Source organism: Leptonychotes weddellii, chromosome 2, assembly GCF_054177405.1.
Source record: "Leptonychotes weddellii isolate Sample4059 chromosome 2, ASM5417740v2, whole genome shotgun sequence".
In the NCBI taxonomy this organism is placed as follows: Eukaryota; Metazoa; Chordata; class Mammalia; order Carnivora; family Phocidae; genus Leptonychotes; species Leptonychotes weddellii.
The window spans coordinates 62768978-62791515 of NC_138370.1; the positions used below are offsets into that span (position 1 = coordinate 62768978).

General features: G+C 35.7%; 1 protein-coding gene across 1 annotated transcript in view; it reads right to left on the minus strand.

The window, feature by feature from the left end:
• Positions 1 to 11180: 11180 nt before the first annotated feature.
• The window catches only part of MND1 (meiotic nuclear divisions 1), a 49366-nt gene continuing 38008 nt past the window's right edge, over positions 11181 to 22538 (minus strand). The window contains exon 5 of the mRNA XM_081811745.1: positions 11181 to 12181. Coding sequence (XP_081667871.1) covers positions 12095 to 12181 — 87 coding nt within the window. The 3' untranslated portion in view covers positions 11181 to 12094. The remainder of the gene's footprint in view (positions 12182 to 22538) is intronic.

A 22538-nucleotide genomic window follows, 5' to 3' on the forward strand; every position in this document is an offset into this window, starting at 1 on the left:
TAAAACCATCACCACTACCTAGTTCCAGAACATTCTCATCACCCAAAAGAAAATCCCATACCCATGAGTAGTACTCCACATTCCCTTTTCCCCCAGCCCCTGGAGACCATTAATCTACTTTCCATCTCAATGAATTTCCCTATTCTGGACATTTCATATAAATGAATTGATACAATATGTGTCTAGCTTCTTTCACTTAACATCATGTTTTCAAGGTTCATCCATGTTGTAGCAGGTATCAATACTTCATTCCTTTTTATGGTCAAATAGTATTCCATCGTATGGATATACCACATTTTGTTTAGTCATTCATCAGTTGATGGACATTTGGGTTGTTTATTGCTAATATGAATAATTTAATAATTTTTGTGTGAACATTTTTTTTAATTCTCTTGGATATATACCTAGGAGTGGAATTGCTGGCTCATATTGTAACTCTATGCATAACATTTTGGGGAAGACATAAATTGTCTTCCAAAGGGGCTCTATCATTTTAACAATACCACCAGCAAACTAAGAGTTCCAATTTTTCCACCTCCTCACCAACAGTTATTTTCCATTCTTTTTATTATAGCCATCCTATGCATTGTGAAGTAGTATCTCATTTTGGTTTTGATTTGCATTTCCCTAATAACTAATGATGTTGAGCATCTTTTCCTATGCTTATTGACCATTTGCATATTTCCCTTGGAAAAACTAATACTTTGCCCATGTTTAAATTGGGTTTTCAAAAATTGTTCAGTTGTAATTTTTAAAAATATATACATTTTGGATATTGGACACTTGTCAGATACAGGATTTACAAATATTTTCTCCTATTCTGTGGGTTTTCTTTTCACTTTCTTGGTAAGGTACCTTGATACACAAAATTTGTTAATTTTAATGAAGTCATATTGATCTGTTTTTTCTTTGTTTGTTTGAGCTTTTGGTGTCCTATCCAAGAAACTGCTGCCTAATCCAAGGATACAGAGATATATACTTATATTTTCTTCTAAGAGTTTTATAGTTTCTTATATTTAGTTCTTTGATCTGAGTTAGTTTTTGTATATGGTCTGAGATGGGAGTCCAGTTGGATTCATTTGCATGTGATAACCAGTTATACCCAGCACCATTAGTTGAGAACACTATTTTCTCCTAATTAAATAGTCTTGGCACCATTGGTCTTAAAAATCAATTGGTTTTACTTCTGGACTTTCACTTCTATTTCTTTAACCTGCATGTCTATTCTTTTTTTTTTTTTTTTTTAAGTAATCTCTATACCCACTGGGGGGCTTGAACTCACGACCCCAAGATCAAGAGTCATGTGCTCTTCTGACTGAGCTAGCCAGGTGCCCCTGCATGTCTATTCTTATACTAGCACCACACTGTCTTGATTATTGTAGCTTTGTAGGAAGTTTTGAAATTGGAAAATTTGAGTCTTCCAACTTTACTGTTTTCTTTCAAGATTTCTTTTTAAAGATTTATTTATATATTTGAGAGAGAAAGAGAGAGAGAGCCTATGCACATGCATGCTGAGGGGGAGGGGTACAGAAGGAGAAGGAGAGTGAAACTTAAGCAGACTTGGAGCTGAGCACAGAGCCCAACACAGGGATCAATCTCACAACCCTGAGATCACAACCTGAGCCAAAACCAAGTGTTGGTCGCTTAACTGACTGCACCACCCAGGCATCCCTCTTTCAAGATTCTTTTGGCTATTCTGGGTCCTTTGCATTTTCATATGAATTTTAGGATCAACTTACCAATTCCTACCAAAAAGCAGTTAGAAGTTTGATAGGTTTTACACTGAATCTGTAGATCAATTTGAGGAGTATTTCCATCTTAACAATATTAAGCCTTTCTATAAATACAGAATGTCTGTTTATAGAGGTCTTTAGTTTCATTCAATGTTTGTAGTTTTCAGTATAAGTTTTGCACTTCCTTGACTAATTTTATTCTTAAGTATTTCCTTCATTTGTAAATACTTAATCTCATTTTCAGATTGTTCACTGTTAACATATAAGATACATGTTATTTTTGTATATTGATTTTTGTATCCTACAACCTGCTGACCTCACTTAATACTTAATGTGGATGTCTTTTCTCTTTTTTGCCTAATTGCCCTGGCTTGAACTTCCAGTACAATGTTGAATAGAAGTGGTAAGGGAGGTCATCCTTGAGGAAAGCATATAGCCTTTTACCATTCAATATGATGTAAGCTGTAGATTTATTATAGATGCCCTTTTATAAATTGAGGAAGTTCACTTCTTTTCCTAGTTTGTTGAGTATTTGTATCATGAAAGGGTGTTGGAGTTTGTCAAAATTTTTTCTTTGTCTAATGAGACAAACATGCTGTTACTGTCACAAATTATTTTATATATTGTGTGCCCAACAAAATAGCTTATCATTATTGCTTTATGCAGTTGTATTTTAAATAAAATAGGAGAACCACAAGGAGATACAAACAAAAATACATATATACTGTCTTTTATATTTACCTATGAAGCAGCCTTCACCGGTGTGCTTTATTTTTTCATGTTACTGTCTAGTGTCCTTTCACTTCAATGAGAAAGACTCCCATATTTTTTTAGGGCAGGTCTGCTAGTGACAAACTCTGTTGTTTACCTGGGAATATCTTACTTTGTCCTTCATTTTTGAAGGAAAATATTTCTGGATACAGAATTCTTGGTGGACAGTTATTTTCCCCCCTTCACTTTGAATACATCATCCCAGTGCCTTTGGCTTCTATGGCTTCTAATAAAAAACAAATTGTTAATCTGATTGAAAATTCCCTGTGTATGATGAGTCACCTCCTTCTTGTTGCTTTCTAGAGTCTCTGTTTATCTTTCGACAAGTTGATTATGATGAGTCTATATGTGGATCTTTTTGAGGTTGTCCTAAATTGGAGTTTGTTAAGTTTTTTCTATGTATAGATTGTTTTTCATCAAATTTGAAAAGGGTTCAGCTTTTTTCTTTTTTTAATATTCTTTTGGTCCCATTCTCTCCCCTCTCCTTCTGGGGACTTCCTTTATGTATATGTTGGCACTCTTGATGCTGTGCCACAGGTCTCTTGAGACTCTGTCGGTATTTCTTCATTCTTTTTTCTTTCTGTTCCTCAGATTGAATTATCTCTGTTGAACTATCTCCAAGTCACCAATTCTTCCTTTTGCCTGCTCAAATTGGCTGTTAATCCCGAGTGAAATTTTCGTTTCAGTTATGGTTTTCAACTCCAGCATTTCATTTGGTTCCTTTTTAATAATTTCCGTATCTTTGCCGATACTTTCTACTTGGTGAGTTTTCATTCTCAGGCTTTCCTTCAGTTCTTTAGACATGTTTTTCTTTAGCTCTTTTAACATATTTAAAATACCTGACTGAAATTCTGGGCCTAGCAAGTCCAACATCATGTGCATGAACCATACTTTCTTTGTATATCTTGCAATTTTTTTGTTGAAAGTTGGACATTTTAAGTAATATGATGTGGCGACTCTGGAAATCACATACTTCCCCCCCTTCCCAGGGTTGTTGTTTTTGGTACTTGTTGCTATTGTTTGTTTAGTGATTTCTCTGAACTAATTCTGTAAAGTCTGTATTCTTTGTTATGTGTGGCTACTAAAGTCTCTAGTTTGCTTACCAGGCATACTACAAGCCAGATCAAATAAGGACAATCCTTCCTATTCGTGGCTTTCAGAAAACCACCAAAGATGTCAAATAGTGACAATTTGGGGGAAACGAGGGTCTTAAAGAGCTCCAGCTCCATTTTACTCCCTCTGATACCAGGAACGCATGGCTGTTATTTTTCAAGATTACTGCTGAGCTAGAGAGTAGGGGATGAGAATAGGACAAACTAAAACACCATAAAGCTTATTATTCTTGCTGAGATTCAGCCATTTTTTCTTGAATAGGTAAATCACTGGTTAGTTTCTAGAATTCTGGAAAAGTTGTGACAATTTTTGGCAGCTTTCATGGAAGGATACATTTTCAAAGGTCCTTACTCCATCATTTTCACTGTCATCCTAGCATTTCTAAGAAAATTTCTTAAGTACTTCTGAGATTTACTTTCAAGTATTTTTGTAGGAATTCAATTTTTACTACAACTTATTTTATCTGTTCTCACTTAAGTAATGGTCAGAGTAGCTAAAATTAAATTTTATTTTTTATACATTATTGCTTTGACTTCTCATTTCTTAGATATTTGCAACCAATCTTGCTAAAACTTATTTGATGTAGATATCAATAAGTCATCTAGCATGATGAAATATAAATATTTCCTGCAAGAATTATTGAGAAATAAGTAAAAGATTATATATAGCTATGTCTACATGAATATGAAGGCTGTAGCTCTTATCAGAGGAACTGTTACAAAATAAACCATGACAGACTTAGAAATTAGTCTGATTGTTGTAACATGGGTGCTACAGCCACACTATTAAGAACCAAATCTTATTACAATCAATTTGTGAAACTCAGAATCCTTTAATCCAGTATAATCCGTTCTGCAATAACATGATAGCCAAAATCCTATGAAACCCCTCATTATCAAAACGCATGTTTTAAAAACAACAATCTCTTTGGGAAAAGGAAATAATCTCATGTGGGAGAATAGAGGTTAAAATCTAAAAAAAATTCTCCAGTTTTAGTAATAAGGAGATCACTGCCATTTACTACTTAAATGTTTAAATTTCTTGAATCTGTGGGTTTATAATTTACATCAAATTTGAAAAAAAAAAAAGCCTTCATTTCTTCTGACAGTTATTTCTTCAAACATTTTTCAGGCCTGGACACATGTACACACACACACACTCACACACACATACCCCACCCCAAGCATACACTCCTTTTGGGACTTTGATTACAAATATATTAGGTCATTTGAAGTTGTCCTACATGTCATGGATGCTATACTCATTTAAAAAATTTATTTTTCCTCTCCAGTTTCATTTTGGATAGTTTCTACTGCTATGTCTTCAAATACACTTAATCCTTTTTCCTGCAGTTTAATCTGCTATTAATTCAGTCCAGTGTATTTTTCATTTCAGACACTGTAGTGTTCAACTCCAGAAGTTTAACATGAATCTTTTTTTTGTATCTTCCATGTTTCTACTTAACTTTTTGAACATACACTTTTTTTTTTAATTTTATTTTTTTTTTAAGATTTTATTTATTTGTGAGAGAGAGAATGAGAGACAGAGAGCATGAGAGGGAGGAGGGTCAGAGGGAGAAGCAGACTCCCTGCTGAGCAGGGAGCCCGATGTGGGACTCGATCCCAGGACTCCAGGATCATGACCTGAGCCGAAGGCAGTCGTTTAACCAACTGAGCCACCCAGGCGCCCGAACATACACTTTTTTAAAAAGACTTACTCATCTATTTTAGAGAGAGAGAGAATGCAAGCAGGGAGTGGGGGAAGGTCAGAGGGAGAGAATCCCCAAGCAGACTCCCCACTGAGCACAGAGCCCTGATGCAGGGCTCCATCTCACAACCCATGAGATCACAACCTGAGCCAAAACCAACAGTCAGATGCCCAACTGACTCAGCCACCTAGGTGCCCCTATATGATACATTTGTAATAGCTTTTAATGTTATTGTCTTCTAATTCTACTATCTGTGTCAGTTATGGGTCAGTTTTGACTGAAGGATTATTGTTTTCACTAAGGAACATCTTTTCCTACTTCTTTGCATGCCTGGTTATCTTTCATTATATGCTAGACATTATGAATTTTATTTTGTTGGGTGCTGAGTATGTTTGTATTTCTAGAAATATTCTTTAGCTTTGTTCTGAGATGCATTTAAGTTACTTTGCAATAGTTTGATGTTTTCAAGACTTGGCTGTTATGGTTTGTTAGATGGATGGAAACAAAGCTCAGTCTATGGCTAATTAGTGCTTGCCAAGTGAGGCAAGGTGTTCTTGAGCACTCCACCTAATGCCTTGTGAATTATACATTCTTCCAATCGGCCTGGTGAGAACAGGCCTTATTCTTGGTCCTGTGTGAGTGCCGGGTACTTCTTCCCTCTAATTCTCTGAAATTGTTCTTTCCCCAGCTTTTGGTAGTTACTTCACCTGCATTCACCGAATACTTGAGGTGAACCCTCTGTAGATACCCAGGGATCTCTTTCTGTATAACTTTTCCTCTCTAGTATGCTGTCCTGTGAACTCTAGCCACACTGGTCTCCCTGATTCTCAGTTCCATTTGCAGGGCTCTGACTAGGTTCTCCTTCCTTGTGCCACAGCCTGGAAATGCAATAAAATAAGCCAACACAATTTTAAGACTTACTTTGTCTGTTTTCTTTCTCTAAGAATCATTGTCCTTTGTTGTCTGATATCACATAACTTAAAAACCTATTTCATATATTTTGTGTGTTTTCAGGTGGCAGAATAAATCCCGTCTGTTACTACTCTATCTTGCCTGGAAGTAGAACTGTCACATTTGAATAAAAGTTTGTTAGCGGTTTTGAATTTTAAAACAGAGGAATTGGACATTTCTCTATAAAAGTATGAACTGAAGTTAGTCTAAAATTCTTTTTACAGGTGTACAGGCTTTAATAAGATTTTTTTTCTTCTGATTATAGTTTGGTAGCTTTCCACAGGAAAAAATATCCTACCTTCACATCTAAAATATATTTAGGGAATAACGGAATTATCCTACATAACTGCTGTCCATTAAATAAGTTGTAATTCTCTATAATTAATGTATTTTATTAAAATAGATATTTTTAATGGAGTGAAATAAAAATAATACAAAGCCAGGAAGGAAGGACCCTTATTCTCTCATTCCCCTATAAAGATCAGAAATGCACAATGTAAAAATGTCAAAAATGAATACACATGTAATGAATTCATCATTATAAAATTTTACAGGATCCAAACACAGATCTTATGTGACTACATAATTAAATACAAAAAGATAACCTAGGTCTGATGTTGATAAAGAATGATAAAGTTTCTTAACTCACTTGTATCCAGAAAACATTTTCTTCTCATTGACTTAGACCTCATAGCCTGCATAATACTCATACACATTGACATGTTTTCCTTAGGTTGAAAAACAAATTACCAACCATAAAGGTTAAGATTGAGAACAGAGGTCAGGCAACCAGTATAAGTTACAGTTGGAACTTCCTCCTCAACTATGCTATGCTACTCTCCAGAGAATTCATCATCACTTATATACCCTGAAATTTCTTCCATCAAGTTTCATCACCTTTCTAAGAGGTGAGGAAATTGCCAAAATTGCTGCTTGATTCAGAGATACAAGAATAGCAACATCTGAAATTACATGCCTGAAATAAGTTTCCCCTCTTCATGAACCATTCTGGCACAATTCTCTACCCTTGTGGATTTTCTGCACCTCAAGATGATCCATAGGCTTAGGATCACCATCAGTATAGGTCAGAGTGGTTTTGTAAGACTAAATAAGTTTTAGTGATTCCTGAGTGGACAGAAGTAATCAAAATTATGAAAAGGATTGTAAAAATAGGAGGTCACAAGTAGAGGTGATCTCAGTCAGGGTCATGTCTCCAGGGAAAGAGCAATGGCAATATAATGGGGACAACAAAATAGAAAAGGAGAAGACTTGATTGGGTATGGCTAGGAGTTGTAGGTCCTTGAAAGAAAATTGAATGAAATTGGGTAAGCAAAGAATTGGTATCATCAAGGAAAAAGTCCCCTAACATACAAAACTGAAATTATGAAGGAAGGCAGAACCAAATAAGAGTAATATACGAAGGACCAGATTTGATAACTGCGAAAACAGAATTTTTATGATGAACAGCTAGAGGGCACAGCCACGCTGATCCTAAAACTAAATTACCTGAAGGTATTAAATCTGGGGAAGAAAACTGTTCTCAAAGTTTCTTTCATGACACGTTTGATGTCTTCTTTAACAAGCAGCATGCATTTCCTTTTAAAGACGATTCATGAGCAGGCCTAGCCTTCTCATAGTAACCTCCTACCATGTCTCTTGTTGCTTTGAGGTGCTCGTGTTCAAGGAGGGTCATTTGATATTAGTTAAAACTTCAAGACTGATTAAAGTGGTTCATTTTGTAGCAGATTCGGCTAGCACTTTATTCTGCAGGATGATGATAAATGAATTAATCTGTGGGCAGCATGAAAGAGCGAACATGTCTCTCTAAGTACTTGATTTACAGAAAATGACTGGCTCAGGGGAAGAGAGGCTATTCTGCCCCCACCTCTTTTTGAAAATCGCCCTGGGTAATCGGCAGAACCAGGGCCAATAGACACCATCATCTAGACTGTGGACTACACGTACGTGATTAATGCCTCCTGCAGATGTGCAAAGCGGCGACCTGTCTCCAAAATTAAGTTTAACTTTAGATTGCACCAACTGAACTGCTTAAATATTTTTTAATTGCAAAGACTACCATCAGGGACAATTTAATTGTAGTCAAATTATTCTCAAGCTAATTTTAAAGTACCAAATATTTTCGATTTCTCTCAAAGCCTTCAATCACATACTATCAGTTTTTTTTTTTTTTAGAAACGCTTCACTAGGTAAAGTTCCCTAAATGAAAAGACAGGCTAAGACAGAAAAATGGGATGAAAGTTATACATATTTTCCTAAGCAATTACATGCAGTGTCCTTATAATATACTCTTTCACTTCCTTAAATATTCAGATTTCTTTCTTTACATAAATATATAAAAATTATTCAAAATAAAGCTTTGGAGATTAGTTTTAAAGTAGGAGAAAACATTACTGGTATATTCAAAAGGCAAGTCAATGCACAGACTGATTTTCTGTAACTTGAAAAATCATATTTTTGGTATTATCTTTCCTAGAAGATAATGGTGGGTTTCGTTCTCGAGTCAATGTACTTGGGGCAACTTAACTCCTCTGACTCCTCAGTTTCCGTAAACTTATATTTTCTGTCTTTATCCTTCTACGTTATCTACCTTCCTTCTTCTTAAAATGCTTATAATTTCAAAGTTATCACTATTCAATGCTTTAAGACTCTTTAAAGGAAATATTAATGTAATATTAATACTATTAATGGCTTGATTTTCTCATATACATGAAGAATGGTTCCCAGGTAACTAGAGGTATAAAGTCTCTTTCATTGACAAAGTTAAAAACTTTCAAGGTCTGAGTCTCCTTGAGATTCTCTCTCTTTGCTCCTCCCCTCACATGCATTCTCTCTCTCTCAAGAAAAAAAGTTTTTTTAAATTAAAAAAAAAAAAGGTGGGGGGAGCACCTGGGTGGCTCAGTCAGTTTGGCATCCGACTTTTGGTTTTGACTCAGGTCATGATCTCAGGGTTGTGAGATTGAGCCCCGTGACTGGCTCCACACTGGACATGGAGCCTACTTGAGATTCTCTCTCTCTGCTCCTCCCCTCACTCTCTCTCTCCCCCTCCCTCTAAAAATTAAAAAAAAAAAAATTAAAAAGCCTTCCAAGTGTGATATGAACTTACGTATTTCTTCCACAACTTGTGGGTCACATTCTTTGTACTTTTCTACTTCTGCCTTTAGCTGTTCCCTTTGGTCTCGAAGTGAAGAAAGTTCTTTTGCTAGCATGGTTCGCTCTTCCTGCATTCAAAATAGTTTTATGTACAATTAAGACAAGCAAAATACCACATGTTGTAAGGTTATACATTTTGTAAATGTTTTCATTTTATTTCTCATAACTAATGTGCACTAGGCTTTTGGACAGTATTATATATACACATACCTATATTCACAGTATAAGAACAAACTCAACTCTAATTTTCTCTGAAATCTCAAGCATCTTTCATATATTTTGACTAGTTGAATGGGAATTAATATATAGAATAGACTGCTCATAAATAGATGATTATCAAATCATCTATTAGATGATTATCAAATGTTAGGAAAAGATACTGCCTCTTAGGTAGTTTCATAAGATTGTGTCAATATATATAATATTTTATGGCAACATCATCATTATACAATTTTCCTTAAAAGTGTGATAGATAATTTTTCAACCTTTAAGGATGATTAGCCTTTAAAAATATTTAAAGATATCAGAAATAACAAATTATTGCTAGTGGCCTCCTATCACTTTCCTTTAAAGGTAAACCAGAATAAAGCTTTTAAAACAAAAGGATCCAACAAACACCATTTGAAATTTCTAGCCATAGTTCTCACTAACAGGTAGAAGTCACAGTGCCATAGTTTTCAATTCGTATGTGTGAACGGTTATGGTACAGATTCATAGGATAAGCCTGAGGCAAAGCCAAGTAGAGTTTAAGTTGCCTTGATGGGACCTACTTAAGGTTCCTTGCTAGCTTATATTTTGGTGCTTGTATTTTTTGACTTTTGCCTTTAACTGTTCTCTTTTGTTCCAAAGTGAAGAAAGGCTCCTTTACTAGCATTTGTACAAGGGAATGCATATGCAGAGCAGCATGGTCTGAAGCAGCATAGTCCAACAGAACTCTACAATGATAGAAACATTCTAGATCTGTGTTCTCCAATGCAGGAAACATTAGCCACATGGACCTACTGAGTATGTGATAAAAGGCTATTGTTACTGAAAAACCGAATTTAATTGCATTTACTTTAATTTAAATGTAAATAGCCACCACACATGATTACAGTGTATACTGTATTAGTACAACTCAGAAGAGATTTAAAAATAATGATAAGATTGTTATTATTTGCCATCCATAGCCAAATTATACATGCTCCACAATGAAAAAAGAAAAGCAGCAAAATGGTGAAGAATCTGTGTGAAGGCAATGATAACTCTCCAGACACCCTGAACTGGGAGACATCTCAGACTGTTACTAGATCTTTGCCACGTTAATTTTTTGTGCCTTTAGTTACTCGAATTAAAAATGGAGATAGTAATAGTGGCTACCTCCTTGCACTGTTGGCAGGATTCAATGAATATAAAATGCTCTGGGATAGTATTTGCCTGGCTCATAGAGAGCGGATTATGTATATTAGCTATTTCTTCTTCTTCATTGTCTTCAGCAGCAACACCATCACCATGAATAATGCCAAGTAAATGGGGGCTAGGTGTTTCTGAAAAATCCTGATTTGTGTGCTTAGGATGAACACAAGAGTTCATCTTTCTCAGGAGCCTTTCTAAACTACTATACTCCTCTGAGATCTGCAGCACCCACAAGGATTTTTCCCAGGTGCAATGGATCCAGGGGACTGGGTAACACTCAGCAGACAACTTTTGGGCATGAATATTAGTTGAAGGTGCACCTACAATTTATTGCCAACATTAAGGAAGAAAAAAAGGATCAAATAAAGAAATGGTAATTGCTACTGTCAATTAAAGAAATATAACAGCTTCAGATTATGCCCAGATCTTACATTCCCTTAAATATTCTTCAAAAATTACCATTCTCCAATTCTTCTCTGTGACTGCTAAGTATTCACATAAAAGAAGGTATGTGAAATAATTTTGAAAAGCCACTGTAAGCCTGTGGTGTATCCTTTTCTACAATGTGACTATTTTTGAGTCTCTTTCACAATTAAGTGGTACAAATAGAGGCCTAGATGGAATGCTTGGTGGTGCATGTAGATATTTAATACTCTTTCATGTCATAAATCCATACTTGAGATAATGATGAAACTAGAAAGTGATTTTTAAAAACCCCTAATATAATACTTCATAATACTTTTTAAAATAAAATAAGTCAGTATTCATTTAAATAATTTAGAAATATTACAAAGCCTCAAGGATAATATATTGATAGCTTTCAATTTGTTCTGTGCCAGGACTTAAAAAACATGACTCTTAAAATTTTACATAAACATTTATAAAGGGCTTACCTTGTACCAGGTACTCTTCTGAGTGCTTTGCAAATATTAGCTAGTTTAATCCATACAATAACCTAATGAGGTAGATTTTATCCCCTATTTTTACAACTGGAATAACTGAGAACAGAGAATTTAGGAGAGTTTCAAACCCAGGCTGTCTGGCTGCAGGGTTTATGCTTCTATGCCATGCTGCCATATACAATATAATACAATAATAAAAAATAAACCTAGATTTACAATTGGTGAATCCTACCAGGTCCAATGTTCATGTCCTTTGCTGTACTCACCTCTCTCCTGGGAGGAATGGTACACTCCTCACAGGAAGCTCTAAGTTCTTACTCTTCTATTTACAATTGACATTATTAAAGAATCTACAAACTTACCGTTTCATGTCGGCCAATTTTAGCTTTCTCAATGCTTTTCTGTAGATTTGTGTGCTTTTGGTTTCCCTCAGATAACTAGAAAATTAAAACAAATAAAATGGCTTTCTAAGACAAACTTGCTTAACATGAAGTTTATGAGTCAAGAAGTCAAAATGAGTTTCTTTTTAGCCCCAGGTCAGTGTAACAAACAAGTCAAAGACTACAATGGGAACTAACTTCTCTAATTTGAAGAAAACCAAGTACCATGAATCATGAATGATTGAATCAGAATGAAAAAAAAAAAAAGGTTCAAAAATATTTCCTCTTATCCAGTCAGAAAAGTGAATAATATGCTTTCAATCTTTTCTGCAATCTTTATTTATCAGGTCCCCCAATTCCATGCCAAGTAACTTGAGGTATATTATTTAGTTAGAAATTGAATTTGAAAATTCAAAAAAAATGTTTTACATAAATTCTTCCTTCAAATTTCATTTCACTTCTGCCTAAAGTCTTTTGAAAACACCCTGGACTGTTTCTTATAGACTTGTAGTATTATGGCCTGTTTCACTAACATAGAGTCAAAAATGAATGCATCACTTATTATTCTTAAATCAGGTACGTTATGAGGAATTACATACTTGATATACTAAATTCTTTTTTTTTTTTTATTTTTTAAAGATTTTATTTATTTATTTGCGAGAGAGAATGAGAGACAGAGAGCACGAGAGGGAGGAGGGTCAGAGGGAGAAGCAGACTCCCCACTGAGCAGGGAGCCCGATGCGGGACTCGATCCCGGGACTCCAGGATCATGACCTGAGCCGAAGGCAGTCGCTTAACCGACTGAGCCACCCAGGCGCCCCTTGATATACTAAATTCTTAAAGAAGAAAAAAAATCTATGAGCTGTTGCTGATGTTATGCATGTTTTACATACTTTAAAAGTGATCAGTTCAAGTATTATACTAAGCTTAGAAAGTAGTAAGCTGTATGTGGAAATGGATCAAATAATACCAGCATAAAGAGACCATAAATATAGAATATCTGTTAGCATGTGGCTGAGCCCACCCCAAAAAGGACTGGTTAATTTCAAAACATCGCTTCCCCGTCTTCTCATTTTTATTAATTGCACCTGGTCCATGACTAAATAAATATTCCCAATATTAAATTCTCTACCACATCTTTTGCTAGTTAGAAATTTCAGACTCATATGATTGGGTAAGAGCCTCCTTAAAATATATTTTACTCCTCCCTCACTCTTGAGTTACAAACATTTAGAAAATAATTAATAATTGGATGAATGATTTCTTGAAGCTGACCTTTTACAATATGACCTACTTATATGTAGAGGGTAAATAATGCTTATTATGTGTCATAGATTAAAAATCACAAACAGTATCTTCAAAAACTTAGTAGCTTTACCCTGGCTTTAGGAAATCTTCCATTTCTCAGTATGCATAAAGGAAACATTGTCAGCTTTCCTGTAATGGTTCATCTAGTCACTGATTCTAATCCATAGCATGAACAAGATCCATCTGTGATACCAAGAAGACACCACCACCAAACCAGTTATACCTCTTCTGAGAGTAATTATCTTCCTAAGTTAAAAAAAAAAAAATCTGCTATACATTTAGGAGCCAAAATAAAGCTTTAAAGTCCTAAATTTAACAAGGAGATCTGGTTCTTTAAAACAAGGGTTTCCATTTATAAAATAACACCATGTTTAAAAAGTTAATATTCCACCCTGCAGGACTCACCTGAAATAATTAATAAATGCATGTGACATTTAAATTCAGGAATAGATAATCTTCCAGTGAAAAAATACATATACCTATTAGCATAACATATTGCCATTAAAAATGTTCTTAAAATAACCAGATAAGTAGATGTTATCCAAATAGTTAATAATTGTACAAAAATAAGCCAATAAATAACAGATATATATCTTAATTACATTAATGAAGTGTCTTCCAGGTACTGTATGTCTGTTTGTAGTTATTTATAACTTAAAAGCATTTGAAAGAGAGCTAATTCAGGAATTCCTTAACTTTGAAAATAATATCTACTTTAAAAGTGATTTCATGGGGCGCCTGGGTGGCTCAGTCGTTAAGCATCTGCCTTCGGCTCAGGTCATGATCCCAGGGTCCCGGAATCGAGTCCCACATCGGGCTCCCTGCTCAGCGGGAGGCCTGCTTCTCCCTCTCCCACTCCCCCTGCTTGTGCTCCTGTTCTTGCTGTCTCTCTCTGTCATATAAATAAATAAAATCTTTAAAAAAAAAAAAAAGTGATTTCATGATTTGTCATTTTAAGTATGTTGGTAATGGAGGAAGGCACAACTTAAATGATGTGATCAAATAAGAAGCTTCTGCTATCTATCCTAAGTACTGAAGCAACTTGGTTCAGCTCCATGGTGAAGGATTCTTGGTACTCTGTTCTTAAAATCTCAACTACCGGAAACAATGAAACCAACTCTTGTAAGGCAGCCCTTACTAACAGCTTTTCATCTACATATCTCTTAGAAGCAATATTGCTATAGCTCTTAACACATACCCTGGAATTAAACCAAACCCAGGCTTTCAAGTGATAAGAGCTGGTATTTTTAGCCACCATATAGATATTACCTAAACCAGTCCTCAAACTTTAGCATATATGAGAATCACCCGAAGGGCTTATTAAGACACAGGTTGCTGGGTTACAACTTCCCAGTTTCTGAATAGGAGGTCTGAAGTAGAACCTAATAATCTGCATTTTAACATGCTCCCAGGTGATGGGTGATGCTGATGCTTCTGGTTTGGGGGCACCACATTTTTGAGAACTACTGATCTTAACAAAAACCTGTTTTGTTAAAATAACCCAACTACAATACACAAGATATTAATATATGGGAGAATATTACCTAGTTCATCAGCAAAAATGAATTACTGCTAAGTATTGTAGCCTGAACTAGAAAGAAAACAAAACAAAATCTTAATAATTCTGTCACTAAAAGAAATACAAAAGTCGGCATTTACAAAAATAGAAAAATGAGTGATACTCTATATTCCAGAAAGGTATTCATCATAAAATTCCTTTGAAGAACACTCTATATACATTTCCATAAGTAAGACAAGAGCCAACTATATACTATACCAAATCCATTTCCAACTTTCACTAAAAAAATTTTGTAAAACCCAGTGATTCAGAACAAACAATACCAACAACAAAAACGACTCATAATTAGTAAGAAGAGGATTTCATCTTAGATTTGAGGAGCTGACACAATGCCTCTCTTTAATGCATTCCAGACCACCTATACAGACACTCAGGGTTGAGAAACATAATGCCAATGTTTTCTAAAGAGCTAATTCACTGCCTGGAGGAACTGCCTATTCATAAGAAGAACAGAAAGACCGATTCAAGCTGGCTACATTGGAATTCTGATTTGCTCCTTTTAAGAAATAAAAAGATTTCAAAGCATTAGGGAAGGAATATAGAAGTTTTCATAGGTGGGAAAGAATGTCAGGCAACAGGGAATGCGGAAAAGAGGTAACAGCAAGAAAAACCAGATGAGTCTACTGCTTTATCAAAATTCAAATACAGTATGTTGGGGAAAAATAGGTTCTATGTCTCGTTGCTCCTTAAAAAAAAAAAAAAAAAAGAGCAGTATCATTTACTTTAATATTTTATATATTTAAAAAATCTTGTTAGGGTACCTACAACTTTAAAATTCACTTAAGGTGATATTTCATTCAGGCATCAGTAATAAAGGAAACTGAACAGTGTAAAGATATTTATATATAAAGATGGGAGCCATGTAATTGCCTTAACAACAGAGAAATGTTAAATCAATATTTCATGGTATGAATGTGCCACAATTATGTAGCCAAAGGAAATGTTTTGGAAGAATTTTTAATGACACTATGAAATACAGAATAGAGTTTTTTAAAAGCTGGAAACAAAACTGTCAATACATTTGAGAGTTTATGACAAAAAAAATGCAAGAAAATGCACAAAATTTTAAAAATGATTACCTCTGTATTGTGGAACATACTATTAAACTTTCTATATAATAAGCATACGCCACTATTATTTAGAAAATTATTTTCCCATTATAAGCAATATTTGAATGTATTCTCAAGAAATGATTTTTATTTTAAAAGACTCAAACAATGCAGAAGCATTTAAACAAATTGACTTTTTGCTCCCCACTTCTGCACCATCCCCAGAATCCCCTCTCCACAGGTGACCCCTGTAAAGTCTAGTGGGCCTCCTTCTTGTCCCATTCCTTTGCTTTATTTTCAGATATAGGTCAATATAAAGAATATTTCAAACACATATAGGCTTATACTTTGTTATGTTCTGTAACTTGCTGTTTTTAGTGAAATTTCCATGTCAACATATATACATAGGTCTACTTAATTTTTTTTAAAGATTTTATTTATTCATTTGAGAAAAAGAGAGAGCACACACATGAGCGGGGAGGGACAGAGGAACAAGCAGAAACCCCGCTGAGCGCGGAGCCCAAAGTGGGGCTCCATCCCAGGACCCCCCGAGATCATGACCCCTGCCAAAGTCAGATGCTTAGCCGAATGAGCCACCCAGGCATCCCTACTTCATTTTTTTTTATTATTTTAGAGAGCGAGCACGTGCACACAAGCGGGGGGAGGGGCAAAGGGAGGGAGAGAGAGATTCTCAAGCAAACTTCTCACTGAGCACAGACCCCCACGCAGGGCTCAATCCCATGACCCTGAGATCATGACCTGAGCCAAAATCAAGAGTCAGATGCTTAACCAACTGAGCCACTCGGGTGCTCCTAATTTTTTTTAATAGATTTTTTCAGAGCACTTTTAGGTTCATAGCAAAATTGGATGGAAGGCACAGGGGGTTACTTGGAAACTGCCCCACAGACACAAGAACCAGTTTCATTTTCAAATGAAACCCCCCATTTTTAACCTCCCCCAGAGTGGTCCATTGAACCTTCATTGACATATCATTATCACCCAAAGTCCATTGTTTACATTAAGACTCACTCTTTGTGTTGTACATTCTATGGTTGTGACAAATGCATAATGATATGTATTCATCAGTATGGTATCATACAGAGTATTTTCACTATCCTTCACATCTTCTGTGCTCTGCCTATTTATCCCTGCCTCCTGCCAACCTCTGGCAACCAGTGATCCTTTTAATGTCTATATAGTTTTGTCTTTCCAGAATGTCATGTAGTTGGATTCACACATTATGTAATCTTTTTAGACAGGCTTCTTTCATTTAGTAATATGCATGTAGGCTCCTCCATGTCTTTTCATGGCTTGATACCTCATTTCTTTTAATCACTGAGTAATAGTCCATTGTCTGAATGTACCATAGCTTATTTATGCATTTACATAGTGAATGACACCCTGGTCGCTTTCTAATTTAGGCAATTATGAATAAAGATACTATAAGCATTGACATATATGCACGTTTTCCACTCATTTGGGTTAATCTCAAAGAGTGCAATTGCTGGATCATAAGAGTCTGACTAGTTTTATAAGAAGCTGCCAAACTCTCCTCCAAAGTGGCTGTACCATTTTGCATTCCCAAGAGCAATGAATGAGAATTCCTATTGCCCCACATCCTCACCAGCATTTGGTGATGTGTTCATTCTTTTTCTACTGTCTACATACTATTAGTTTATTATGCTATTATCAATAGCTATTTTATTAATGTCCTATTTTTCATTACAGCAAGCCTCCAACACTCCCGTCATTTGACATAGATCTCCGGGCACGCGTACAAGACTTTCTGTAATGTATAGTATAAGCAAAATTGCTGGCTCAAGACATAAACATATAACTTTTTTTGGCACTTTTTATTGTGGAAAATACACATAAAATTTAAACATCTTTTTTTTTTTTTTTAAAGATTTTATTTATTTATTTGACAGAGAGAGACACAGCAAGAGAGGGAACACAAGCAGGGGGAGTGGGAGAGGGAGAAGCAGGCTTCCCGCAGAGCAGGGAGCCCAATGTGGGGCTTGATCCCAGGACCCTGGGATCATGACCTGAGCCGAAGGCAGATGCTTAACGACTGAGCCACCCAGGTGCCCCAAAATTTAAACATCTTAACCATTTTAAGTATGTAATTCAGTGGCAGACGTAAATTCACAATGTTGAGCAACCATCACCATTACCCATGTCCAGAATTTTTCATCACCCCAAACAGAAACTTTACACCCATTAAAGAATAACTCCCCGTTCTCCTCTCCATGCAGCCCCTTGTAACCTCTACTTTACCTTCTGTCTCTATGAATTTGCCCATTCTAAGTACCTCATTTAAGTGGAATCACACAGTATTTGTCCTTTTTTGTCTGTCTTATTTCACTTAGCAAAATGTATTCAAGGTTCATCCATGTTGTAGCATGTCAGAATTTCATTCCTTTTTAAGGCTGAATAACAAATACTTCATTCTATGTATATATTGCATTTTGTTTACCTATTCATCTGTTGATGGATCTTTGGGTTCTTTCCACATTTTAGCTATTGAGAATAATGCTGCTATGGACACTGGTGTACAAGTATCTGAGTCCCTTCCTTGCTTTCAATTCTTTTGGGCATATACTTCAAAGTGGTATTGCTGGATCATATGGTCACTCCATGTTTAACTTTTTGAGGAACTACTAGGCTGTTTTCCGCAATAGCTTCACCGTTTTACATTCCCACCAGCAATGCACAAGGTTTCAGTTTCTTCAACATTTGTTATCTATAGCTTTTTCTTTTATAACATGTGTGAAGTAAATGTTTAACTTTGACTTTAGTCTTTGACCTTCACTGATAGTATATAACAGGCTTACTCCCTGCAGGTTTCCCCATAGTGGTTACTGTTAGTTTAAAAGGTTGATAATCTGATGGCTGAAAATGACATTCCATTACTGTTTTAATTTGCATGTCTTTGATTATCAAGATTTAGCATCTTTTCATCTATCTACTGATCATATGTATTTTTTCAATGACTTAATACCCTTTGACCATTATTTTATTGCATTATTTACCCCTCTTTTTTTTTTGAAAGATTTTATTTATTTATTTGACAGAGGGAGAGAGAGAGAGAGAACATAAGCAGGGGGAGGGTGGGCAGAGGAAGAGGCAGGCTCCCTACTGAGCAGGGAGCCCAATACGGGGCTCAATCCCAGGACCCTGGGATCATGACCCGAGCCAAAGACAGATGCTTAACTGACTGAGCCACCCAGTCACCCCACTTTACCCTTTTCTTAAATATTTTTAGGAACTATGTGATAGATGGTAATCATTTGGTTATATATGTTTGACTTTTAATGTTGTCTTTCAATGTACAAGTTTTCATTTTTTTAGGCAAATCAGCTATCTTTTGGCTTCCAGATAGTGTGTCTTGCATCGAAAAGCCTCTCAAACTAATATTGTACAAATAATTTCCTTCTATTATTTGTAGAGTATTCTTTTGATCTTTCACTTTGTAAAAGGCATCTGGTTTATTTTGGAAATGATGTGAGGTAGGGCCCTAAATTCAATTCATTTCAATGGATATCCAATTATCCCTATAACTCATTCAACAGTCTGTCCTTTCTCTACTGAACTGATAAAGATGTATAGAATCTTTGTCATAAAGTAAACAAGTATACATAAGCCTGTTTATGGCTTTTTATTGCTCTACTTATGTTTGTCTACCCTTACACAAGTAGCAGATTTCATTACTATAGCAATATATTTGTTTTGATATCTAAAAGGTAGAATCCCACCTCACTGTTCTTTAATACTTTCTTGATCCTTCTTACAATTCCTCTACCACATGAACTTGAGAATCATCCATAATAATCCAATGGGATTTTAGTTACCACATTAGCTATATAGACATAAATTGACATTTTTATAGTTTCCTCATTCGTGAATATATTGCTCCATTTTTTAAAGAGCTCTTTCATGTCCTTCAGTAGAGTTTTGTAGTTTTCTTCATGTATGTCTTGCCCATTTCTTGTTAGGGTTTAATATTATTTTGGGTGCTATTGAGGGACAGCCAATGACCTCTTGCCTAAGTCTATCACTGTATGGAATGTTCTTTGCCACAGTAGTTGATTTCAAGTGTTACTGAATCAGAATGAAGTCAGTCTTTTTTTTAATGGTTATGGGAAACAAGTCTCTCCTGCCCTACGGATTCTAAACTCCAAGGCTACAAGGAAGCAAACAGCCCAAATCACTGCTGGCAGCCATCTCACAACAGTCTAGAAAGCCAACTTCAGGACATGGGTATCACACAAAAGTCAGAGCCAAGATAAATGCAGAGAAACAGAGTCACAATCTTGATTAAATGATGCCTGAAGTATGCTCTACTTTTGAGAAAATTTAAATGACTCATTAAGTCAATTCCACCCTTATCATTTATGCCAAATAAATTTGGGTTTTCTGCCATTACCATGGTAAACATTTTAACTATTACAACAGGTAAAGCTTTAATAATAGTCTGTTTCATTTACTGCTGGCTAGCAATGAATGCTGTGAATTATTCTGGAAGATATCAGATTTAAAACATTCTTATTTCTCTATATTGGGTTATAGAACTAAGTATCAAGGAACAAGAGTGGGCAGAATAAAGTAACATAAGCCAGGAAGGTTCTTCATTCAGTAAGCTTTTATGAAGTGCCCGCTATATACACAGTTATAATAATATTGGCTTGAACCTTTTCACTAATTATAGTAACAAATAACTCAAGGCATGTAGTGAGCACTGACTGTTGAATATTTTTGAACTGTTTCTCCTTAAGCAATAAGATAGTGCTCATTAAAAAAATAACACTCTGTGAAGCTAGCAAATTAATACTCCATTTAACAGGGAGATCACATTTCCAGGAACCCAACCTGTGCAGCACACTAAGAACCTGGAAATGAGAAAAGTACACCAGAAATCTTAAATAATGGACACAGGAACTAACAGTGAGGATCGCATTAAGAAAGCAACACAAAGGGAAAGTGAAGCCACTCAGTAAGTGCATACTTGAGAACCCCAAAACTCAAACTCTCATACATAATATACCTGCTGAAGATGAGATCACAACAATCAAAATTACAATGTGAAGAAATGAACTATCAGAGTCAGAGCAGTACACAACAAACAGGAAATAAGCATTCTTTCAATTACAAATGTCAGGAGTATGTATGTTCAGTAAGATTAAGTAATAAAAGGAGAAACGGAAAACTAAAGAAATTATAAGAAGGAAAAAGCAAGACAATTTGGAAATGAACTATTTGAAATTGAACTATCTGAAAATGAACTATTTTTGATTTCTAGGAAGTGATAAAAAAATTAAAAAGTAGTTAAGAGACATGGAAGATAAAGAAAGTCCAACAGAAGCCTTATAGTGTAGTGAAACTACTTAGAAGTTGTGACTATAGTTAGAATCCAACTAAAAGTCACTCAGATATTTTGAAAGCCAAAGACATGCAAAATCCAGCTGACAAAGTGAAGCAAGTCAGATACAAAGTTATGGAGGATTAGACTCTTCCGACATGAGAACTGGGTTCTAATATGACAAACTCAGAGATGAGGGCTATGCAGCAGAGGTTACTGTCTACCAACATCCGCTCTTCCTTTTAAGAGGACCCCAGTGAATAGTGAAAATAAATGGGAATTACTACGTCTATCAGCACTGTGGGCAAGAATATCTCCTAGAAAACGACAGATGTTGGTGAGGATGTGGAGGAAGGAGAACCCTCCTACACTGTTGGTGGGAATGCAAGCTGGTGTAGCCACTTTGGAAAACAGTATGGATGTTCCTCAAAAAGTTGAAAGTAGAGCTACCCTATGATCCAGCAATTGCACTACTGGATATTTACCCCAAAGATACAAATGTAGTGATCCGAAGGGGCACGTGCACCCCAGTGTTTATAGCAGCAATGTCCACAATAGCCATACTATGGAAAGAGGCTAGATGTCCATCAACAGATGAATGGATAAAGATGTGGTGTGTGTGTGTGTGTATACACACACACACATACATACGATGGAATATTATGCAGCCATCCAAAAAAACCAAAATCTTGCCATTTGCAATGACGTGGATAGAACTAGAAGGTATTATGCTAAGCGAAATAAGTTAATCAGAGAAAGACAATTATCATATGATCTCACTGATATGAGGAATTTAAGAAACAAAACAGGATCATAGGGGAAGGGAGGGAAAAATGAAACAAGATTAAACCGGAGAGGGAGACAAACCATCAGAGACTCTTAATCTCAGGAAACAAACTGAGGGTTGCTGGAGTGGAAGGGGGTGGGAAGGATGGGGTGGCTGGGTGATGGACATTGGGGAGGGTATGTGCTCTGGTGAGCACTGTGAATTGTGTAAGACTGATGAATCACAGACCTGTACCCCTGAAACAAATAATATATGTTAATAAAAAAAATTTTTAAAAAAAGAAAAGAGGGGCGCCTGGGTGGCTCAGATGGTTAAGCGACTGCCTTCGGCTC